We start from the raw sequence: 14,936 nt of genomic DNA, 5'->3' as shown, positions 1-14,936 counted from the left end.
TGATCAACAGCTCAGTGTTTTTATCTTTTTATTAGTGGACAGATGAGATCAATAACCACCAGAAGGCCCAATAACAGATCAAAAACAGTGTAAATGTTCTGTGATTGTCTTTTTTCCAGTTTTTGTGTCTGACCCTGGTCGTGTGAGGTCACAATGATGCATTCAGGGTCAGTGGGTGAACAATGGCGTCGCCCTCTGAGATATTTAAAATAAAAAACATCAACAGTTAAAAATTTAAAAATGATTTAAAAAATATTCAACGTCACTGAGGAGTTCTTGAGTCAGCTGACCTCACCCAGGGCATCATGGGAGCTGTAGTTCAGAGTCAACAGCTGAAGTCAGTGATGGAGGTGTCACCATCTTCATGAAATAAAACACTAAGTTTTGTCACCCTCCAACCGCTTTCATTTGATTGACACCTGGCTCGTCCAATCACAGCACTCGGTACCGTCCAGATGTCTTTGGCATGACAGAATCTAACTGGTCGTTTCCTCCGAGGCCACGGCCTAAGGGACCGCCTCCTTGTTGAAGTCTGATTGGTCCGACAGGCTCAGGGCCTCAGGCCTGGTGTCTTTGGTTTCCTCGGCAACGGTGGACAAATGGCGGCAGCGGTAGCAGCGTCGAAACCCGACGGCGGTGGAGAGGATGAGTGCGCTGGCCAGCAGGGCGGAGCCACTGAGCAGGAAGGTGGCGGTGTATCTCCCCGTGACGTCAACGAGCCAACCTGCCAATCAGATAAGAGATAGAAGTGATCAGGTTAGAGCACTGGAACAGAGAGTAAGGACCATAGAGATATATGGGTCATTCCAGAATTGGAGGACATTTAAGGACTGAAACACCTCAAAATTTTACTATTTATTTGATCATTTTCTGCTATATATTTAAGAAATACAGGTAATTAATCATCAAATAATTATGTTTGGCCAGCTCAGGACTCAAAGTGACACTTTTTATTAGATATTTTATATATTGTGTGTGCTGCTTGGTGCAACCCTGTTACCAATACTCAGGAACCTGTAAAGGTATTATATAAGTATTTATCTATAAATATTTGCCAAAATACATAATAAATATAATCATACACACTACCAAAATGACAATAGGATAAACCCTCATGAGCTGATACAGTCATTTAAGATAATTTTAAGATAAATGACACAGTAACAGGGTTGAAATTAGAGTAACAGGGTTGAACAAAGTAACAGGGTTGAATAGATTCATTACTTTTGATTGTAGATTATGACATAAATCGCAACCCTGTTACTCTGGAGTAACAGGGTTGCAAGTAACAGGGTTGCAAATCAATGCTTATGTCAGCTGTTTAGCAGAAGAAAGATGCTAGCTATGGAATGTAATGTTACTGTAAGGTTGAGAACAAACTTAGTTATTTAAAGGAACAAAGAAAACTTTGAAAATATTTTGCCTTATTCTGGTAATATGAGTAACAGGGTTGCACTGGTTAGAGTGACGCACTCAATCAGGGCAGACGAAATATGAAAAATATGAAAAATAGAAGAGAGGACTTACTTTGTGTCTACCCATGCTATTATCTAACAGTTTGATAATACAAATTATTTTGTGTCATGTGTCTTATACTTCTTTTTCTTCTTCTTCTCTGCTAAAAAGGTTTTGGTAACAGGGTTGCGTGGATGTTGTGGGACACAACTTTAGTGCAAAATTACTTTTATTTAAAATATGTTTATGATTAAACTAAGTGTTTTTACACTTACAAAAGACATAAATCAACAAAATCATACAAAAAAATTAAAATTTTAAACTTATTTTAACCGCTTTATTTGACATGCATGTTGGCCATTAAGAGGGTGGGACAAGAGAAAAAGGCCATTTTAGGGGGTGCTTAGAGTTATTATGTATTTTAAATAATATTTTGGAACCAGTTTTTGTATAACTATATTTATATTTTGTCTCAGAGTAATTATAATTTTCACCACAAATGCAAGTTTTGGAATTTCATGCATGATTTATTGAAAATGAATGGGTGGGACATGAAATGTCCTCCAATTCTGGAATGACCCTTATATAGTATCCATGGTAACGACAGCATCGGTCCAATGGCAGCGCCTCCTGGTGGAGGAATAAAGAACTGACATCTCTGCATTGGTGGTGAATGAGCAGTGTGGTGTTTTCAATAATTTAAAGCAGAACTTTGCAAGTCGGCCGGAAATAGCTCGCTCCTTCGTTGGTTTCTCTTTTTTTCCCCCTCCGGAGCTCCCCCACAGTTCTGGGAGGCACATGTCACTGTCGTAAAACCTCGCCGCCGCCACCTCCTCCACCCCCTACACGTGCTTGTGTTTACTGCTGTTTGCTAAGCCCTGCTAACACCGAGCTAACGCTAACGCTAACACCGAGCTAACGCTATGCTAACACGGAGCTAACGCTAACACGGAGCTAACGCTAACACGGAGCTAACGCTAACACCAAGCTAACGCTAATACAGCCACACACAGGCACAAAGACACAGACACACACACAGGAATAAAGGTTCCAAAACGCGAAGGTGTGTGTGTGTGTGTCATGATGTATTACATTATCTTATAAAAGACCCATGGTGTGTGTATCTGTGTTAGCATTAGCTCCCCGTTAGCCACAAGCTGAACTTCATCAGTAAACTTTTCATGTTACCATGGTTTCCTCCGACTTTCCCAACTCAAACCAATCACGATTCGTGACATGCATGACGTCATATGCGTTCTTATCTCGTACTGCCGTAAGGCAGTTTCTCGCGATACTTCTATCCATTGACGAGATTTGTAACACCGAGACGGACGACTGATCTTGCAAGTGCGGTTTTCAGCCAGTGGGGGGGGTGAGCGTATTGGCCTAGACCCCATTCACTTCATAACAGGTCACTCAACCATCACAGTGACTCTGAGCTACAATAATTACAGCCCAAATCCTGCATAGTTCTGCTTTAAGGACATTTCTAGATCACCCACGTTAATAGCATCATTGAGGATCCTTTACAGATAAACATTAACACATAGGAGAGTAAAAAAATAAATAAAAGAAACAGTTGTCTACATTAATGTTTCAATCTACATTTTGTAATTGTATTCACCTGAAATTTTAGCTTTAACATCATGTTTATTCTTTGTATGTGTGCCTTTTTTTGAGAATTGAAGGAAAGTGTGAATTGGTGCTCTGCTTGGACATGTTTTGCTTAGAAGTAAACAAATCGAAGGTAGATGTTATAAGAGAGAAAGACGCACATACATTTATAGATATATAAAGATGTTGCATTAGGTGTTAACAGTAGTTAACAGTAATAGATTAGATAATGAGTGGCTCTTGTGAAATGTACCCTAGGAGAATGTCTTTCCTGTTGTTCACATTTTTCCTGTGAGAGCCTTGCTTAAGTTTATGTTGGCCTCGTCCAGAGGATGAATGCAAGGTCGTAAAACTCAGGGTTGCCAACTTTTGGTCCTGGGCTGGAGTGAGATTCTGTTGGCGGGGGGGGGGGTTTGGTCTATAATAATAGTTATGTTTATTGTAGTTTTTCTGTCACACACACACACACACACACACACACACACACACACACACACACACACACACACACACACACACACACACACACACATTATTCCTGCAAACTGAGTAGGCTAGAGGTGTAATAGGTGACCAAATACGTATATCCCTCTAGGGGGGTCTGGGGGCACCCCCCCAGGAAAAAAATGTGATTTTAACATGTATTTGAAGCATTCTGGTGTACTCTGAGAAGAAAATAAAGGGAAAACACAACATTTGCTTCAGATAAGAGGGAAAAAAGCAGATCTGTGGTTCCTATCATTGTATGGCTGGAGTGTATGAAACTGGTCTAGTGGGGAGCTGTGGCTTTTGGCCTGGACCAGCCTATTGAGCCTATTAATATATGAAAGGACAGAACAGACATGTCCAGTGATTTTCAGTCTTCTATTACAGCCTGATGATACAAGTCAGGTCCTGAAATGTGTGTTTCTCTTCTGTAATAAACATTCTACATACCCATTCAGAGTTTACAGGTATGGCACACGTGCATGCATGCGCACACACGTACACACAGACGTACACACACACACACACACACACACACACACACCTGTTGCTGCGCTGTCTCTCTCTCCTCTGCTCTCTGGACTGAGCTGCCTGGCTGTACTTTTGTGCTACCCAGTCTGCATCTTGATTTTATAGTTTTCAACGGACTGGCCCAACCAGCCCGACCGCAGGCGTCAGTTCGAGCCGCGTTCAGTCTGAAAACATAACTCGGTCAGGTCAGGTTGTGTCTCGGGCTTCGCTCTCTCCCTCTCTTTTTTGGCCATCGGATTCGGACCAAGTCGGGTCCAGGCTTCAGCACCGTGCCACTGTTGGTGGGGGGGTGGGGGGGGTCGCGGATCGACAACTCCCCGTCCTACTGTGCTGTGATCACAGGCTTGAGCAGCCGTCCAATCGACACGCGGATAAGCATCGCGCGCACCAACCAGAGAGCCTATTGACGAGTGCCAAAGCTTGCTTTAAATTTTTTTTTTTTTTTGCCAAATCGCTTGATTTTGGCGTGAGAATTGTTTGAGTGGCGTGAGAGCGTGAGACAGGACCTAAAAGCGTGTGACACACGCCAGATGCGTGAGAGTTGGCAACCCTGTAAAACTCTATAGGCTAGATCCTGTCTCATGTCCATAGACGCAAGACATGAACTGTGTATTAAACACTTACAGGAATTGTTCATGTTATGCAATGTTGAACACTTAATGCCTATTATGGTAAGCTATATCCTTATGTTGGGAGAAGGTGTTGAGCCATTGAGAGGAAGATCTCACTTTGGCACCAGGGATGCTTCAGGATTCGGCATTTTTTGTCCACTGTTCTTCTTCTTGTTAATAAACTTCTTTTTAAATACAAATGAAGACGTGTCGGCGGTGATACCTTCTTATCATCAACACATCAATATACCACATAATAAACAAATTATAAGTATAATTCGATATGACCAAGACACCTAAAAACAAAAACACGGCCGTTTTCATCAATTTACCAGCAAGTGGGCAACACACATACATTGGAGTGAATGGGTTTTCTGGGCGCTTTTGCAATCGGGGCGCAAAACCCTTAAACCCTTAAACCCTTAAACCCTTAAACCCTTAAACCCTTACCACGGGAGTCAATGGTCCTCTTTTACAGTGCTGTGATGTCATGGCATCAGCCTGCACCTCCCACTGACCAATCACAAGCCAGCGCCTACGGACCGTCAGCGTGTCTCTGACACCTGAGCGCACGTTGCTCTGGCAACAAGGTCTGTTCCACTTTGAGCCAGTTTAAAGGTTGAATATTGAGAATGTTTATTAAAAGCTATAGTAATTATAATAATAATAATAATATATAGTAAAGTAACATATCCACTGTGCGTTTAGAGGGAGCAGAACACAAGTGTTGCTTTCACATACAAAATTATATTTAGTCTGAATTAAATAATTTCATAAATTTTGATGGGTTCGACAATGACTTATTTTCCAGTTGTTGCAATCCCTCTCTTGACCAGTAGATGGTGGTGTTCTGCTCATTCTCCATGTTCAACCTTTAGATATAATTATCAGGAAGTGTCTCTCACTCACCTCCGATGGGCGGGCTGATGAGGTATGGGATGGCGTGGAGGAAGTAGACGACGCCCAGCGCCGAGGACAGGTAGGGAGCCCCCACCACGTCCGACGTTACCACGGGGATCAGAGCCACGTAGGCGCCGTCGAAGTATCCATAGAGGACGGCGAAGGGCACGAGGAGCGGGAAGGAGCGGAGCAGCGGCACGACGAGGCAGCACATCCCCTCCATCGCCACGGAAACCACGTAGCAGGCCAAACGGTACGGCTTCAAACACCTGAGGAACAGGAAGGAGGAGGAGCTCAGAGGCCGCCATCTTTATTCCCCTGGAGGACCAGGAACAAACTGACTACAACGACATCTTTCATTTATTTTGGTCTCGCCCTTTCTCAACCAAATTATGGGAAGATATTTGTAACCTGATTTGTTTTTCGATTGAACCTCTTTTTTCCCTGCAGCTTTGAACATGTATTGTTTGGCTTCACTGACAATCCATCTTCTAAAGAAAAACAATACTATATCATCAATCTTATTATACAATTAGCCAAATGGCACATTCATAAATGTCGTTAACACTAATCAAAAACCACTTTTTCTTATTTTTGAAAATGAATGAATACATTAAGTCTATTAAAAAATCCATCAACATGAAAGCTATAAAAACATTTGAATTTATGTACACTTTACAATGTTTTTGTATGAAAGCTTGTCTCTGCATTGTATTGTCTGTATTGAAACCCCCTGCCGATGTTCTGTTGGTGTATTGAATTGTACTGCACCATGTTGACTTAATAAAGTTTCTAAAAAAAAATAAAAAACAGACAACAAAGAAAGAAAGAAACAAACCAACAGACAAAAAAGTTTCAAGTTTTTCAGGTCAGAGTTCACTCGGTTTGTCCAGAGTCTCCAACTTCCCATGATGCCGTTGGGCCTCTGGGCCTCGGTCAAATATTAAATCAGTTTTCAATTATTGATCAGAGACAAAGACGGAGACGCAGCTGGAGATCAGAGGTCGCCGTGGGGACAGTGGTGCAGTCTGTGATACTCAGGTTTACTCAGTAGACCCACTGGAAATGCATAAATATGTTAGTATACCCAGTACAACAAAACTATCCAACTGAAGTTAAGTTCAAGGGGGTCCCCAACTTTTTCTTGAAATCTTACCACTTTTTTCTAGAAATGTTTCAACTTTTTGGAGAAATTGTGCCACTTTTTTCCAGAAATTTCTCTATAATCTTTCAAAAATGTAGCTACGCCTAATTTAAACGTACATTGATAGTTTGTGTATTTCTGGTGTGTTGTCCAATGGGGGTCCGTGGTCTAGTTTGTGTCAGTTTTGGGTCCTTGATATAAAACAGTTTGAGAACCACCGGTCTATGTGATACAAGTATGAACAGTTTGCCACCTAGAAAGCGGTTTACCCACTACACAACTGGTGTAGTTGTGGTAGGAAACATGTCTGACGGGTGCATTATGGGATGGCATCAACAGAGTGACGTGTGAGGTCATCGTTCGCCCTACCTGCGGTCCGTGAGCCAGCCGAAGGTGATGTTGCCCACGATGCCGATGACGCCGAGGATGGACATGAGGAAGGCGGCGTGCTGCGAGCCGACGCCGGCGCTCAGCGCGTACGGCACCAGGTAGACGAAGGGGAGGCTGCAGCCGCTCGCCAGGAACAGGAAGGACACGGCCAGGCCCAGGAAGTCCGGCAGCAGCAGGAAGCGGAAGTCCTGACTGGACAGCAGGCCGGCGCCGAAGCCCCGCCCCCTCTGCGTCTGAGGGGCGGGGCTTCCCGACACACCTGAGCCCAGCAGGCCGGGCGCCGAGTCCTCGGACGGTTTGAGCGCCAGGTTACCTGTGACCAGTGGTGGACAGTAACGGAGTAAATTTAGTAAGTGTGTTACGTATTGGGTGAAACAGATGCTGACAACCTTTATTTGGAGAGAGTGACATACATACGAAAAGGAAGGCAAGGCATATTCCAAGAGATATGGAAACCGTTTAATGTGTTTGTTAATTGTATCGATTTAGCAAATGACAATGAAGAGGAATAAGTAGTCACGTAAACCTTGTAACAGGATTAATGAGTTCAAATACCCGCAATTGTATTAAACCCTTAAATTATGTACAAAATGTATTATGGCTGAGAAGTGGATGTTTGTGATGTGTGTATGTAATGTTTGTTTGTCTGGTTTGTACAACACTTGTACCATAACAGGTGCCTTCATTAATGGAGCACAGATCTACATATTGATATAACTGCATGTAATACAAGTGTATGTGTATGTAAGAAAATGTTAATAAATATATTGTTTAAAAAAAAGAATTACCTGAGTACTGTACTTAAGTACATATCCAGAGTATTTGTACTTTACTTGAGTATTATTTTTCTTTGGTACTTATTACTCTTACTTGAATACATTTCCAAGACTAATATTTTCACTTTTACTCGAGTTAATTTGTAGGAAGGCTGAAAAGTGCTCATTACTTTCAGGTCTTTTTCTAAAATCCTATTGGACACAAGCTGTGTTTGTGAAAGAAGGAAACCTATCACAGTGCAGCTCTCCACTCGGATCTATGTAAAAGCGGAAATACGATACCGCCAAAGTAGCCACGCTCTCGACTGCGTTTGTCAACTCAAAACTATACCGCGAGTCGCGAAAATGACAACTGCTGTCCTCTTATGATCCCATTCATTTGATTTGTTTTTCTAGGTGTTTCTGCAGCTTTATAGAACATTGTGGTTGTAAAAGCAGCACATCAGTGCAGCTGCTTTCAAAGAGTTCATTCTCACTAACAAGAGTTAAAAGCTCCTTACATTCATTTACAAACTATTAGAGTCATTCACTGATGTGAACAATAAGACATTTACTCTGACTCTGACTTTGACTTAAAGTAGCCTACCTTTAAAAGCATGTACTTTTGGATACTTAAGTACCTTTAAAAGCAAGTACTTTTTTACTCTTACTGGAGTAACATGTGGACTGAGCTACTTTTACTTGTAACGGAGTAAATTTGACCAGTAGTATTTGTACTCTTACTCAAGTACTGGGGTCGAGTACTCTGTCCATCTCTGCCTGTGACTGGCTCCTCTGCTGCTGGCTTTGGCTCCTCCTCCTCCTCCTCCTCCAGCACCGTGATTGGTCGAAGCAGCGCGCCACACACACACAGGTTGGCCACGAAGGCGCTGAGGACGAGCAGCGCCCCCCGCCACGAGTACGACTCGATCAGCAGCTGCACCAGCGGCGCCAGCACGAAGGTCCCGATGCCGCTGCCCGACATGGCCACGCCGTACGCCAACGCCTTCCTCCGCCGGAAATACAGACCCACCATGGAGATGGCCGGAGTGTAGCAGAGAGCGAAGCCCACACCTGGACGGACGGGGGGGATGGGGGAGGACAGGTAGAGACAGGTAAAGACAGATAGAGACAGGTAGAGACAGGTGAGACAGGTGAGACAGGTAAAGACAGGTGAGACAGGTAAAGACAGGTAGAGACAGGTTAGACAGGTAGAGACAGGTGAGACAGGTGAGACAGGTAGAGACAGGTGAGACAGGTGAGACAGGTAGAGACAGGTAGAGGACAGGTAGAGACAGGTAGAGACAGGTAGAGACAGGTAGAGACAGGTAGAGACAGGTGAGACAGGTAGAGACAGGTTAGACAGGTTAGACAGGTGAGACAGGTAGAGACAGGTGAGACAGGTGAGACAGGTAGAGACAGGTAGAGGACAGGTAGAGACAGGTAGAGACAGGTAGAGGACAGGTAGAGACAGGTAGAGACAGGTAGAGACAGGTGAGACAGGTAGAGACAGGTTAGACAGGTTAGACAGGTTAGACAGGTAGAGACAGGTGAGTCTTGGGCCACTTGCCCAAGACAAATTTCCCTTCCGGGACAAATAAAGTTTATTTGATTTTGATTTGATTTGAGGACAGGTGAGACAGGTAGAGACAGGTAGAGACGGGTGAAGACAGATAGAGACAGGTGTGTACCTTTGAGGACAGGTAGAGACAGGTGAAGACAGATAGAGACAGGTAGAGACAGGTGAGTCTTGGGCCACTTGCCCAAGACAAATTTCCCTTCCGGGATAAAGAAAGTTTATTTGATTTTGATTTGATTTGAGGACAGGTGAGACAGGTAGAGACAGGTGAAGACAGGTAGAGACAGATAGAGACAGATAGAGAGAGGTGTGTACCTGTGAGGACAAGTAGAGACAGGTGAAGACAGATAGAGACAGGTGTGTACCTGTGAGGACAGGTAGAGACAGGTGAGGACAGGTGAGGACAGGTGTGTACCTGTGAGGACAGGTAGAGACAGGTGAGGACAGGTGAGGACAGGTGTGTACCTGTGAGCACGCCCATGCTGAAGTAGAGCAGCTCCAGACTGGAGGTGAAGGAGCTGAGCAGGAGGCCACAGGAGGAGAAGACTCCGCCCACCATGACGGACACACGACACGACCAGCGAAGACCAATCAGACTGCCCACAGGAGCTACACACACACACACACACACACACACACACACACACACACACACACACACACACACACACACACAGATTCAACTTCTACTGTCAAACACCTACAATACAACAATGGTCTAGTCTGGTTCTGGTTCAGTTTGGGTCTGGTTCTGTTCCTAGTCTGGTCAGGTTTGGTGCTGGTCTGGTCCAGTCCTGGTCTAGTCCTGGTCCAGTCCTGGTCTAGTCCTGGTCAGGTCTAGTCCTGGTCCTGGTCTGGTCCTGGTCCTGGTCAGGTCTAGTCCTGGTCCTGGTCTGGTCCTGGTTCTGGTCTGGTCCTGGTCCAGTACTGACCACAGAGCATGGTGGTGCAGTCCACCAGACTGTGGATCCAGGCCGTTGCTGCGTAATCGGCTCCAAAATGATCCTGAAACTCCACGAAGAAGATGGAGATGCACCTGGAGACGGAGACCAGAAGGTAGGCATCAGTGATCAGTGGCCCCCCCCACCTCTATTAAAGGGATATTCTGGCGTAAGTTTAAGCCATGGTCCAACGCACCGTAACACCGAGTTAGACCCCCCCTCGAGAGATGAAGTCTGCTAACCGCTAGCTTCTCTAGCTGTAGCAACTTTATCAATGACCGCACCATAACAAACAGCGCAGTATACGGATCCACTAGCCACCGATCAAAAAGCCACTTACAGCCACAAATAATGCTCAGAACAGCACCAAACATCATCAACAGTACAAACAGGGTCGCATCCCATAATACGAGGCATCAAACATCTGTTAGCTTTGCCTGGTTTCTATTGAAAAGAAACGAAAACAACTCACCCACTCTCCTCCAGTTATACGCTATGCAGCAACTTTACGTGTCCAGCACAGAGTCCAGGCACTGACAACACACGTCCGAGGCCGACTGGCAGCACAAACATCTGGTTTCAGCACAGACATCTGGTTTCAGCACAAACATCTGGTTTCAGCACAAACATCTGGTTTCAGCACAAACATCTGGTTTCAGTGGCCACCGACAGGCAGTGACCACCACACTGATCGCGCGTGTGACGTTGCGTCTAATCTCGCGCTTGTTTACGTGATTCTCTCCGTTCATTTCCCTGTGAACACTCGATAATAACGTTTATAAACTGATACAAGGAACAAGATACATAGGAACTTTGGCTGCATTATATGGAGTAATACACACACATTCATCCTTGAGCTGCAGGACTCTACTTCACTCGGTAATCGCCTCCACGCCAGCTGACTACCTGTAACCATGGCTACAACAGCTGACTACCTGTAACCATGGCTACAACTAGCAGACATCACAGATAGGATATGGGGGAATCAAGTGGTCAGTCTGGTGGTCACTGCCTGTCGGTGGCCACTGAAACCAGATGTTTGTGCTGAAACCAGATGTTTGTGCTGTCGGTGGTCGCTGAAACCAGATGTTTGTGCTGAAACCAGATGTTTGTGCTGAAACCAGATGTTTGTGCTGCCAGTCGGCCTCAGACGTGTGTTGTCAGTGCCTGGACTCTGTGCTGGACACGGAAAGTTGCTGCATAGCGTATAACTGGAGCAGAGTGGGTGAGTTGTTTTCGTCTCTTTTCAATAGAAACCAGGCTAAGCTAACAGATGTTTGATGCCTCGTATTATGGGATGGGACCCTGTTTATACTGTTGATGATGTTTGGTGCTGTTCTGAACATTATTTGTGGCTGTAAGTGGCTTTTTGATCGGTGGATAGTGGATCCGTATGCTGTGCTGTTTGTTATGGTGCGGTCATTGCTAAAGTTGCTACAACCAGAGAAGCTAGCGGTTAGCAGACTTCATTTCTCGAGGGGGGGTCTAACTCGGTGTTACGGTGTGTTGGACCATGGGTTAAACTTACGCCAGAATATCCCTTTAAATATGAAAAGAAGCAGACCCCCCCACCTCTATGAAATATGAAAAGAAGCCCCCACATGGTTGATTTTTACACAGCTGACTTGTATCATCAGGACAGACATGTATATAATGTATATAAGCCTCTACAGTGGCTGTATGTTTGGGGGGGGGGGCATGTCCTGACAGGCAAGGCAAGGCAAGGCAAGGCAAGGCAATTTTATTTGTATAGCCCGTTTTTACAAACAGTTTGTCTCAAAGGGCTTTACATGGCATCGTAACAACATCCTCTGTCTTTAGACCCTCACATCGACTGAGGAAAAACTCCATGGAAAACCCTTTTAACAGGGAAAAATCTGAGAAACCTCAGGGTGAGCAACAGAGGAGGGATCCCTCACCCAGGACGGACAGACGTGCAATAGATGTTGTTACATACAAGACAGTTTACAGTTTATGTCACAGAATGTGCGAAATATGGAAATGTTAGCAGCTGAACTACTTCTGTCAGGTTTTGTTCCTGCTCTGTTAAATGTGAAACGAGGCTGAACATCACAGGACACGTCTGGAGTCTTACATACTTGTACTTTTTCAACGTTTTGAACAATACTATGCACCTTATGTAGATTTTCTAATTGTGAGGTTCATTGGATTTTATGTTCCCCCAGAAGGAAACTGTAGCGGTAACTTGTTAGAATGAATGCATTTTGCACTATGCTGTGTGTACCTCACGTTTTTAGGTGATGGGCACCTGTATTTACCATATCTGAAATTGCACTTTGTAATTTTATCACAGTGTCTTTTCTTTCTTATAAAAATCTGTTACCCTGAACTGTGTATTTCAACCTGCACTTATTCATGATGTCTGTCTCTATGTCAAGGACAAGGCCTACAGATGGAAATTAGTGTTAAATCTGGTGCAGCCATCTTTTAATTTATTTGAATGATTAATGTCACTGCACGCTGTCCTTTTCTAAACTAAATAAATGTCCTTTTGTTTTCTTGTCTCCTACTTTCCTCCTAATTTGAGCCCAAAACTCACTTGTCATTGTGTAACCTGATGATTGATGTCTGTCAATCGCTTTCCCTTTATTTTTTCTCAGTCAGCAGCATTGGGGGGGGGGGTCAGGTGTTTGTTCAGGTGTCAGAATCTCAGACCGAGACCTTCAGAGCTGTAGTGTGTGTGTGTGTGTGTGCGCGCGTGTGTGTTGGGTGTTGACAGAAGCAGACGCTCCCGTCAGTAAAACAAGCTGCAGTTTATAACGGACAGAGACTGAAGCTGTTGTTGTTGTGTCATCATGGTTAGCTTAGCTTAGCATGTTAGACATAAAACTTTTTATTGATCCAATTCACTTGTAACAGGATCAAAGAACAACAACAACAATTTTATTTATATAGGACATTTCATGCGACAAGCGCAAACTCAATGTGCTTTCACAAAAACTAAACAAAGCACAACATTACATAGCTCGTAAAATACGTATAGAAAACAAAAAGAAGAAAATGTTGCAAATTAAAAACAATTTAAAAACTAAAAAACTTGTTAGGATAGAGGGAAATATTGCAAATTTAAAAAAAATTAAAAACTAAAAGCTTGTGAAAAAAGAAATGTTTTTAGTCTGCTTTTAAAAGAAGATACTGTTGCAGCAGACCTGAGTTCGTGAGGTAGGGAATTCCAAAGAGTAGGACCATAATGACTAAAAGCACCATGAGCTGAGTTTGAGTGTATTCTTGGAATAGTGAGTAGTAAAGAAGAACAAGATACGTAAAGAAGTAAGGAATAAAAATATGAAGAATTCACTATGAACAAAAAATTATATAAAAAGATGAGATGAGAGTCAGATGATTATTTGATTAATGTTATGACTGATCAATCTGACAGAAAATTTTGATTGATTAGTTGATCAGTTTACAGCTCAGCGCTCACACACACTTCACTAGTTCACGTCATCTCTTTATCAGTGTGTGTGTGTGTGTGTGTGTGTGTTACCTGGTCACAGCTCGTGTGCAGACCGTCACCATGAAGCAGCAGCCGACGATCACCCAGCCCCAACCGCCGTCCGGAGGAGAAACCCCCCCACTCTGCTTCTGCCCCGGGGCCATGGCTGCAGATGCAGACCGGGTCGGTCCTGGTCCTGGTCCTGGTCCTGGTCCCTGGTCCTGGTCCTGGTCCCTGGTCCCTGGTCCCTGGTCCCTGGTCCTGGTCCTGGTCCTGGTCCTGGTCCTGGTCCTGGTCCTGGTCCCTGGTCCTGGTCCCTGGTCCTGGTCCCTGGTCCTGGTTCTGGTCCTGGTCCCTGGTCCTGGTTCTGGTCCTGGTTCTGGTCCTGGTCCCTGGTCCTGGTTCTGGTCCTAGTCCTGGTCCTGGTCCTGGTCCTGAGGCGGTCTGGTCTGGTCCCTCTAATTGAAGAGGTGAACAGTTTGTCCTGCTGATCTGAATCCTGCAGGTCGACTCCTCCACGTCAACATCCAGCAGAGGTCAGAGGTCAGTGCGGGGGGGCGAGGGTGGGCGGTTGGGGGTGGTGGGGGGGTGGAGTCAAGCAGAACCAGACCGGAGCGGAGCAGAGAGGCACCGGTCTCCTCTGAATCATTAACCTCCTCTCAGTGTGATATTAACCGAGCGCTCCCTCGTCCACAGGAGCGTTTGATTCGTGTCTCGGTGGCCGAGGCGTCAACAACATGTGCAGCTGTGACGGGGAGCGCTTCATTCACCACCCGACACCCCTGCCCCGGGTGGGGTAGGGTGGGGGTCCGAGGGAGGGGAGGCCTCCGTCAAGGTGTCAGGTGTCAGAAAACAAGCGCCTCCAGTCTGACACCACATCTCCCAGTATGTTGGTGTTTATTTATGGCCTGTTTACTGCCAGAGCCACAACGGGGTCACAGAGGCCAGGACCAGGACCAGGGTCACACAGACCGGTTATCAATAATCTATAATCAATAATCACCAGTAGAGCTGATCGGTTATAACTGATTATATCTTACTAACTATGGGAACAGTTATTGATCAATTACTGA

At 44.8% G+C, this 14,936-nt stretch overlaps 1 protein-coding gene across 1 annotated transcript; it reads right to left on the bottom strand.

Moving 5' to 3' along the window:
* Positions 1 to 370: 370 nt before the first annotated feature.
* On the bottom strand, positions 371 to 14,124 carry slc16a12b (solute carrier family 16 member 12b). The gene is made up of 7 exons (XM_085760906.1): positions 13,915 to 14,124; positions 10,398 to 10,501; positions 9,931 to 10,074; positions 8,610 to 8,960; positions 7,111 to 7,444; positions 5,607 to 5,866; positions 371 to 724 (listed from the first exon to the last, which is right to left on the bottom strand). The coding sequence occupies exons 1-7, from the start codon at positions 14,025 to 14,027 to the stop codon at positions 507 to 509; spliced, it is 1,524 nt and encodes a 507-aa protein (XP_085617032.1). The 5' UTR covers positions 14,028 to 14,124; the 3' UTR covers positions 371 to 506.
* Between the last annotated feature and the right edge of the window lie 812 nt (positions 14,125 to 14,936).

Source organism: Trachurus japonicus, chromosome 19 (assembly GCF_045865225.1).
Source record: "Trachurus japonicus isolate A0001 chromosome 19, Traja_1.0".
NCBI classification, from domain to species: domain Eukaryota; kingdom Metazoa; phylum Chordata; class Actinopteri; order Carangiformes; family Carangidae; genus Trachurus; species Trachurus japonicus.
This window is presented reverse-complemented; position numbering and strand designations above follow the sequence as displayed.

Bases quoted from the DNA above. Each gene is read 5' to 3' on its own strand.
- slc16a12b (XM_085760906.1), bottom strand. From the start codon at position 14,027: ATGGCCCCGGGGCAGAAGCAGAGTGGGGGGGTTTCTCCTCCGGACGGC. The intron at 10,075-10,397 runs GTCAGTACTGGA...GTGTGTGTGTAG, and splicing joins CTGCACCACCATGCTCTGTG to CTCCTGTGGGCAGTCTGATT. The intron at 725-5,606 runs GTGAGTGAGAGA...TCTGATTGGCAG, and splicing joins CATCAGCCCGCCCATCGGAG to GTTGGCTCGTTGACGTCACG.